Source organism: Triticum urartu, chromosome 7A (assembly GCF_056163025.1).
Source record: "Triticum urartu cultivar PI428250 chromosome 7A, HENAU_Tu73, whole genome shotgun sequence".
In the NCBI taxonomy this organism is placed as follows: Eukaryota; Viridiplantae; Streptophyta; class Magnoliopsida; order Poales; family Poaceae; genus Triticum; species Triticum urartu.
Window position 1 is genome coordinate 636,169,609 of NC_141879.1, and position 9,284 is coordinate 636,178,892.

At 37.0% G+C, this 9,284-nt stretch overlaps 1 protein-coding gene and 1 long non-coding RNA gene across 2 annotated transcripts; one reads left to right on the forward strand and one right to left on the reverse strand.

Moving 5' to 3' along the window:
* Positions 1-2,340: 2,340 nt before the first annotated feature.
* LOC147960921 (uncharacterized) lies at positions 2,341-2,867 on the reverse strand. Its single transcript, XR_015610473.1, has 3 exons — positions 2,645-2,867; positions 2,484-2,549; positions 2,341-2,402 (listed from the first exon to the last, which is right to left on the reverse strand). It is a non-coding gene; the product is annotated as an uncharacterized LOC147960921 (long non-coding RNA).
* A 4,322-nt stretch (positions 2,868-7,189) lies between these two features.
* Positions 7,190-8,470, forward strand: LOC147960922 (uncharacterized). The gene is made up of 6 exons (XM_087533588.1): positions 7,190-7,455; positions 7,525-7,711; positions 7,789-7,908; positions 7,974-8,030; positions 8,303-8,349; positions 8,455-8,470. The coding sequence occupies exons 1-6, from the start codon at positions 7,190-7,192 to the stop codon at positions 8,468-8,470; spliced, it is 693 nt and encodes a 230-aa protein (XP_087389714.1).
* The last annotated feature ends 814 nt before the right edge of the window (positions 8,471-9,284 follow it).

Here is a 9,284-nt window from a genome sequence, read left to right on the forward strand (position 1 = left end):
GTCATGTTGATTTGCTGGAGTATATGGAAGCAACGGAATGGTAGAGTTTTAGTTAGGAATAATCTGTCTAATGAGCAATAACTGGCCGGGAACATTTTCATGGAGTGCCACCTGTGGGCCCTAGCTAGAGGGAGTGGAGTTCTACATTTTTGTGAATAGTAGCCTAGGAGGGTTTTTAGGAGATGGCAGGCACGTCGTGGGCGATGTCTGCAGCCATGTAAATCTTGTACATATTGTTTGTCCCCTTCTTTAAAGCTAAGGGATGCCTTTCGCGTGCTCTCGATAAAAATCTTTAGTAGGAGAGCCACAATATGTCCCTGTGTTTAAGTGGGGCATGGCAGACCATCTGGGCTTTTTCGTCACACTAAAGTTCTAAAGCCTAATCTCGTATCGTATAACTTCATACATACACGCACTGTTATACGATACGATGTATACACTCATTTTTTCAGTGAAGTATTTAAGTGAACAAATAAATTAATTACAATTTCATCGTTATTGTGCACGTCGTTAATTTTCTTTTGCAGTAGCTAATCTCGTATCGTATAACTTCATCCATACACGCACTGTTATACGATACGATGTATACTTTAAACCAGCAATCGAATGGTCATAGGGCACGTACCTTCAATTGTCACCAATCTTCAAGTTCACACAGGATCCATAGTTCTCTGTCTTGCTCAAGATGTTTCTGATAAAGCAATGGTTATCTTGTATGTGTTCCTGAATACAGTAGACAAAATTAGTCCCCGCCAAATTGTTTTCTTATTGACTACATAGAGTACAAGTCTGTCCCAGAATGTTCCGACAATTATTATTCTTTACCAACATTTTCCAATTATATTTGGTGAGGAAGAAAATTATTATAAAGTTACCCTAAGGGAGTCACATCTCATTCGAATATGATATAATTCAAAATATAATGTGTTCTATGTATGAACTATATTTAAACAGAATAGACATATGTGGTAAGTAAAATTGGAGCTAATATACAATTGGAGCAACATACCTATTTCCACTTGCTTAGGTACTGTCACTATGTAGCCCTCCACACCCCGAACAACTTCCCTTTGAAAAATGCTGGCAAAAGATGTCAATGTTTTAAATCCAAAGGAAACAATGTAGAAAGAAAAGAGACGATGAAATTGTGTTACTCATACTTTGGCAGCACGAGTGGATAAGTAAAGTTTTTCCAATCTCTGATGTAGTTTAACTTCTTACTCGTCTGTGAATGCATTATCAGAATTTAACTAGCCACCAGCCCCAAAGTGCTTAAACACTTCTGCAACGGTATATACATGTTACAATATTATATTACTCATACGAAAATTGGGAATTTATATGTTTTGATGCCACTGGCAGGGATATATATTAATTTTGTTATTATTTAAGTAGATACAATGTAAAATGTGTGGCCAGTTAAAGGTAATCTTGGCATGCAAATCAATGATAAGTTGATTAATTAATGAATACAATAACAATTTACCTATTTAGAAAGTTATAATTATTGACATCTTTTCTAATATATTAACAAGTTGGCATTTGATCTCGAAAGGAAATAGATCTGCACCATACAGTAATATATGGTGGGACTATAACAAGCCATGATTTCCTACCCAGTTATCCGGCGCATGGCCTATCTATATATGTTAACCTATGCCATCCCTCCTCCCCCTCCTTTCTCTCCCTTCGCCCATCACAGATAGCAAAAGATCAAATTAGCCAGTCCTAGAGGAAAAATTCCAGAGGAGGATCAAGAAGGCGAGTTCATCTAGGTATGAAGATTTCTTGATCTGTATCTTCTCAAAAAGTATAATAGTTATTTTATTATGATCATGTCCTATTAGGTGAGCTACAACTGAAGAAAAATAGATTCATCATATATTCTAGACTACATAGGCAAGAAAACTATTTTCATAGCCAAGCAAACTTCCACCAGAAAAACCCATCCTTTGGCAAAGATTACCAAAATAATTATTGTCATTAGATGACTCTAAGGACTTGTAGTGTCTCTAACTCATGAAGATATGGTCACATCATTGACCTCTGTTATTAGATGACTCTAATGTACAAGTGAAGATAAATAATATTATTTGGCATTAGATGCCTTATTGACTTGTAAGCAGAATGCAAATTTCAGACATGAAGCTCACCACACACATGTACATATGTACTAAAAAACGAAACATGACAAAGCAGTAGACAAGAAGTTTTTATGGCAAACAGTAGACACTGAGTTTTGATAGCAAGCAGTAGATAAGAAGTTTTTAGGTCAAGTAGTTTTACTTATAATTTGCCTTGACAACTCTATCCCCTCACCTCACATAATTGATATATATATGTGGTTCCTCAAAAATGAGTTGACATGTATGCCCAACTTGATTGTAAGTGTCCAGGATTTCCTTGTAGCACCAAAAACATAGCTCAATATATATTGAATCCAACAACACTGAAGCTAAGAAAACTATTTTCAGAAACAATACCTTGACTATCAAAAGTTGGCACATCGATGAGCTTTCAACAAAGTTTTCTTCTAGCAACTACTCCTACTGCACAATAAAGTTTAGTCAAAATCAATGTGAGTAAATGAGCGTATCATACCTATGTACATAAAATGCATACATATTGTGCTGCTTTTACTTACTTTGATTGCTTGGTTGTGTGGGTTGTTCTGCTTACTTTGCACTGCCAAGAAGCAGCCTGTCCAATAAGCATAGTCTCCAAGTTCTCTCCAAGTTCACGAACAAAAGTGCATGAAACCACAAAAAACATCAACAACATGAAGAAATTAGTTTAAGCTCAACTCCAACAAATATAGTTTTCATCTTCTAGCTGACCATATAATAGTACAATATATCACAACAAGAAGAAGCAAAAGTGACTTTATTAAAAATGTTTAAACTACCTTTAGCTTATCATGGTTAAATACCATGATCCCAGTTCAGCCCAATTTGTGTATAGTTAGCACAAATTCAATATGGGGTGGTAAGACACAAAATTCTTTCCAGTAATTGAAAGAAAGATCTAATAGTGACTGGATCAACAAATCATCCAGCAAAAATCCCTGAACATTACACCTTTTCATCATTCGCCAATTCAATTATGAAAAAACAAATCATCAATCAATGATATGAAATAGTAGCACTATGCTGATGGAGCAAGTGTAAAAGATACCCAACACTCCACACGGCAACACTCGATCTGTTGTCTCAAATCCCTCTCTCTTCTCCTAAAGCTAACTTTCTAGCAGTACACGATCACGTAGCTAGCCCTAAACTACAGAAAACCGCGGACCTACGGCCATTAGTGGGGACGGAGGACGGGGGAGGGGCCGTTTGTCTCACCTTGCCACGGAAGTGGGGATGGGTTGCGGAAGACGGCGGAGTGTTAGACCACCGTGACTGCACCTCGTGGTGTTGCTTCTTGCTGGCGATGAAGACGACAGGATGCACCACTTTGGCCATGGCTTGGCCGTCGGGGAGCCGCCTCGAAACAGAAGGCGAGGAGGAGATCAGGCCAGGGATTCCACAAATGGAAGAAGTAGAGGAGGAAATGGTTCGGACGCGCGTACCGTAGCTAATGTCGTTGCAGATCGATGCACCCCGCCTCGGTTCGACCTTGACATCGCCGGAGACCAGCAACGTGGCGGATCTAAACGGACCGCCACCGGATCCAGCACCCGCGCATGCGCGATGAAGCTCTATGCGTGCGTCCCCTCAGCCGCCCACGGCTCGCCGGAGACGCAGCTATCGCCGGGCGGAGTCTTGGTGGTTGCGTTCTCGGCGAGGTGCGCGGTGATGCGTCGGGGGTGAGGTGAGAGGGCGATAGGTTGCCACTGATTGGAGAGGAGAGGGCCTGATGCGGCGGTCGCCGGGTGGAGCCGCGCGGACGCTAGCCCGTGGACGCACGCGGCGACGCGGCGGCGGAGGGGAAACTGGGGCGACGGGGGAGTGAGTGGAGGGGAGTGGAGGGGAGTGGAGCGGAGGGATTGGATAAGGTGGGCGGCGGGGTAGGTGGAGAGGCGGGGAGGTGGGCCGACGGGCGGGTAGGTGGAACGCCAAGCGCGGCCGCCGCGTGGGAGGTGGGCCGTCGCGCGGCGGGCGGCTGGGCACGCAAAGGCTTCGTCCCGACTCGGCCGGCCCAAAATATTTTCCTTTTTATTTTATTTTTCTTTCTTTTCTGCTTCATCACCTTATTTCTCTCTTGAAAACATGAATGCTTTTGAAAGTAGATAGCAAAAATGAAAAAGCAAACAAATTTTCCAAACCTATTTTTTTATGAATTTTGAGAAAAAACTTTTTAACAAATAAAAAAATTTATAAATTTGAAAGGTTTTTTGACCACAAAAAGTTTATAAATATTTCAAAAACATTGGAAAATGACATCCTTATTTTTTAAAATGAACAATTTCGGAAGTGTGAACAGTTCTTTAGAAGCACAAACATTTTTTGAATATTAAGAACAAACTTTTAAAATCGTAATCTTTTTAAAAAGTCCATAATATTTTCATAAACGTGAACAAGTTTTTAAGATATTAACATTGTATTGAATTTGAGAACTAATTTCAATAAAAAATAACTATTTTTTAAAATCCAGATCAATTTTTGAAAAGTCAGAACCTTTATAGGTAAATCCATAAAAAATTTCTAAAAAGCAATTAAATTTTTTCGAATTTGAGGAAGAATTTTTGAAAATACCTAACATTTTTTGATAATATACATGAGTTTTATTTAAAAAACAATAACACCTGCATAATTTGAAAAAAACATTATGAAAAATCAAAATATCAAGAACATTTATGTAAAAAGAAAAAATATTTTTCAAATATCATGAACATTTTTTGAAAACTATGAAAAGAATTTAGGAACATGGCGTATGACATTTATTTAAGCAAGATATATTTCTAATAATATGAAATTGGTTTTATTTTTTGCATACCAATAAGTTGTGTTACAAATATTTTTTATTAGGAAATATAATATAAAATAAATTTGGCTTCTCATAATATTTATTTAAACAACATTTTTGCATACGAATAAGTTGTGTTACATATAATTATAATAATATCAAAATGGTTTATTATATACTACATATAATAATATGATGCAGTAGGAAATATCATTTATATTTCATCATATATAATTCATCATGGTATTCTTGTTATTAATGCTGGGATGATTTTGTTTGTAATTTTTTTTGTACCTCACAAAATGATATTAAACAAAAAATCGTAATTATTGATTTGTAAATAAACAAAATTCTATATATATAAACCTGGTTCATGAAAATAAATATTTTTATGCTTGTTACGTATATTAAGGGTATCACAAAAAAATATAGATGAAACAAATAAACTTTGTTAATGTTGGGTTGTTTGTTTTAGTTTTTGTTTGTCAATTTTCCATAGCCTATCATTTAATTTAAAATAGTTTAAGCAATTTTAAACGCCTACTAACTTATATGAACATTATAGATTGTTGTTTTCCCCGAATTGTTCTGCTTGTAAAATGATTTAACAAGCATTTTTTTCTAATATAACAAATGCTTTTCTTATTATCAGATAAAACAGTTGTTTTGTATTATATATTATATATAGTTTTATGATGTAGTAAAAAATATTAAATATATTTTAGCATAGATATAAATTGATGGGTTCCGACATACGCACGGATGCAACGATGACAGACCGCACTGAAACATCGCGAGAAGAGGTGCATGTAGCTAACCTTACTCTGTATCTATGTTATATACGATAAAATGAATGGTGTATTTATATTTTTGTTTTTTCAGGATATAGTATACATGGATATGGACTCTGGAGATGCACGGAAAGAATCCATTGAGGGTTCAGATGCAATGTCGCTGCAAGGGGCCGGAAATTCACAACATAATCACGTCGAAGTGGTTATATCTCATAATAAACCAAAAAAGGATGTTAATTTACATGTTATCCCACAAGGTATTTTTTTTATATTATTATCAACATTTATTTGTGATATTGTCTTTTGTATTCAACTAATTTGGCTTTTATTGTTTAATAAGCTAGCTCACTTTTTTATGAATTTCATAGACTATGTTTGTACCCCTAGAGATATTACAGTCATCGAATCAATCAAGTCTGCCCCTAAGAATACCCAGTTTGTGGACATTGGAGATGCCATGTTAGCAACTGACGATTTGGAATGCCTTATTAAAAATGACATGTTCTTACATGATGGTGTAAGACCAATTGCACAATCTTTGTAATTAGTTGATTATATATAATATCATAATGTATAAATATAATTTAAATATTGTTTGCAGGTGATAAATGCTTACATATATTGCATGCTTGCTCATGAGAATTTACAAGACAGGGCGGGTGAAAAGGTACACATTATTAGCACGTTTGTATCCGGCCAGATAAAAGAAGACGGGGAAAGAGACATAGACCCATCAAAATATCGTCGCATCGTGCATCATGTTAATAGTTATCTACAACAAGATATGGTTAGTTTTTGTCTCGTAATCCATGCATATAATTATGGATTGTTTTTATTTAGTTCATATGTTTAATGATTTATTAATAACTATATCTAATTGTGACTGTGACTTGTATCTTATTTACACCAGTTGTTCATTCCGATTAACATGCCGGGCTACCATTGGTATCTAGCAGTTGCCAACGCCAAACAACGAGAGATCCAAGTATTAGACTCACTTGGTGAGAATGTCAAACGCAATGACCTTTCTACTACGGTAACTATCTATTTCTTTTCTCATTTTAGCATTTATTTTGTTTGACTTTATCCTTAACATTTCTCGTATATACATAAAAGTTATTAGGGCTCGAGAAATGGCTGAAACTTGCAGAGCATAGTCCGGAGTTTATCAAAGGTCATAAGTGGCCTGATCTCAATGTTACAAAATGGACGGTTGTAGAGCAAATTCAGGAGGCAATACAAACCGATGGGTAAGCAGTTGTTTCAATACTTTGTTTTTAGATTCATCTGTGTGATATTCTAAAGCATTATTTTATAATAATATTATAGCGTATCATGTGGATTGTTTATGCTAAATTATATGGAATACTGGACACCACATGGACTGTCAGACCAGTTTACGCAGGTATTTAGGTTTTATACATTATCTCATAATGTTTTATCAAAATATCTTATAAATTGTTTTCAAATTTTTTTTGTAGGAGGATATGAAACATTTTCGACAAAAATTAGCAATTATTTTGCTCGATTCAGAGCTTAATAAGTTAAAAGGTTGTCCCGTGTACCATCAACCTCTTAGCGAAGAAACTTGTCTGCTCCATGCTAATTCTGATCTTGAGATCCTGGATAATCCATCTGACGTTGTCGAAGAGAAACGTCCCGCCCCAATCACTATCATTCCCGCGGACCAACGCGAAATACTTGCCGGCCTCTGTAGCTACATCATGTCGATCAATGATGCTGGATGTTTGGAGTAAGTATCATGTATCAATATTTAATACGCGGATGTATATTATTGTTCTTCTTACCATCCAAATTACAGGAAGGTGTGGGTCCGGAGCTCCACACCCGATCCAATGAGCTTAAGTCTTAAGAAACTTCAGTGCATACTTAACATGGAGCAGCCCATGGACAATGATTGCTTCAACACCGCCGTGCTTATGCTGGCATGTGACGAGGGAGTATTGTTCACAGACCCTCCTATACACTACATGGATCTACGATTTTGTGTAAGTTACCATAACTCTTCATTCTAGGTGCCATTATTATCAACATGTTGAAACAATATTTTTTTTCTTCTACTTAGTCCATGCTGCTAGATTCAACACGAGGTCAGAAGTTTTGTGAGAAGGAAACTATCCAGACGTTGGCAACATTATTTGATAGCTGGCCTGGGATGGAGACCGACATCTCATCTTGCAATAAGGTAAATAAAATATTTTGACCATTGTTATCATGGTTTGTTTTTGTTTCTAATAGCTCCACTTGTAGATTTATCTTCCCTATGCATCCATCGGCCGATACATCCTGTACATTATCGACAAAGAGGCACGTCGTCTACATATTATGGATCCTATTCAATCATCACAATTGTCAGAGGATAAAAACTTGAGGCATTCACTGAAATTAAAAAGTTTTTCAAGAGATTTCTAAGAAGCACTCGAAATAAAGCTGCCTGGGTGGAATTCTGATATATCTAAATGGCATCGTTTGTTTCCGGCCGTTGTTCCAACGAGTATAGACGGGTAATGAATTCATAATAAGAATATTTACTTTTCGTATCATTATATTATTTATAATATTAATTGAAAGTTTTCCAGGAATGTGTCTGGCTATTTTGTTTTTCATTTTATGCTCTGGTGGAATGGTAAAGAATTGGTCAAGCCGGTTTGCGCGGTGAGTATTGTGGGTTACATGTTTTAAGACCTTTTCTGTGATTTTTTCATACTAACTACATTTATTTTTTCTGCAGGATGGGTATGAATTGAGGAAGCAATTTTTATTATACTTGCTAAAACATCGCGGGAATGAAGCTAGAGGAAACTTTCCTGATATTGTGAAAGAATTTCTTAAGCGCATCATCTAGATATTTTTTTGGTAATAGATGTTAAGTTGTAACATCACTCAGCTTGTTACATTGCAATAATGGACTTCAGTTTGTGTTATATTGTTTGTATGTGTGCATTTTAACATGTAACTCTGATAAACTATTTCAAGAGCCCGTGGCAACGCACGGGCACTCTACTAGTGTAGATAGGATCGCAGGGCGACGAAACGCTCGTGTGTCCATCGGGTTGTCTGACGCAGACCTTTCTTTTGGGTACCAAGATTTCAGGCCTTATTATTTCCCGTCCTTAGTTTGCAAAAGTGGAAAGTTTTTTTTCCTTTTATTCTTTGGAATGCTAGTGTGAGCTCTTGCGACGGCGTGGCACCTGGCGTGCCAACGTAGACCAGACCATATAGGATGATCTGCGCGCCTGGGTAGCTTGGCGCGGCGCAAGCGGATGCTGGTGGGAGCTCCTTTCACTGGCACGGTGCCTGGTGTTTGTGTTGCGGTCCAACAACGAATGTCATGCATATTAACAGTAATGATTTCATTGGCGTGCTTCCATAATACTGTGAGGTCACCTGGCTTCGAGTCGACAGGATCGACGCCCCGGACCAGCCGACTCAGGGCATGTACAATGGTGGCATATGGATACATATGCCTCATAATAAAAAGTAATTTGAAGCATCTATATTTATTTTTTTCCCCAATACAAGCTATAACTAGTGGGCCTAATTAAGAAATAAAAAATAAAG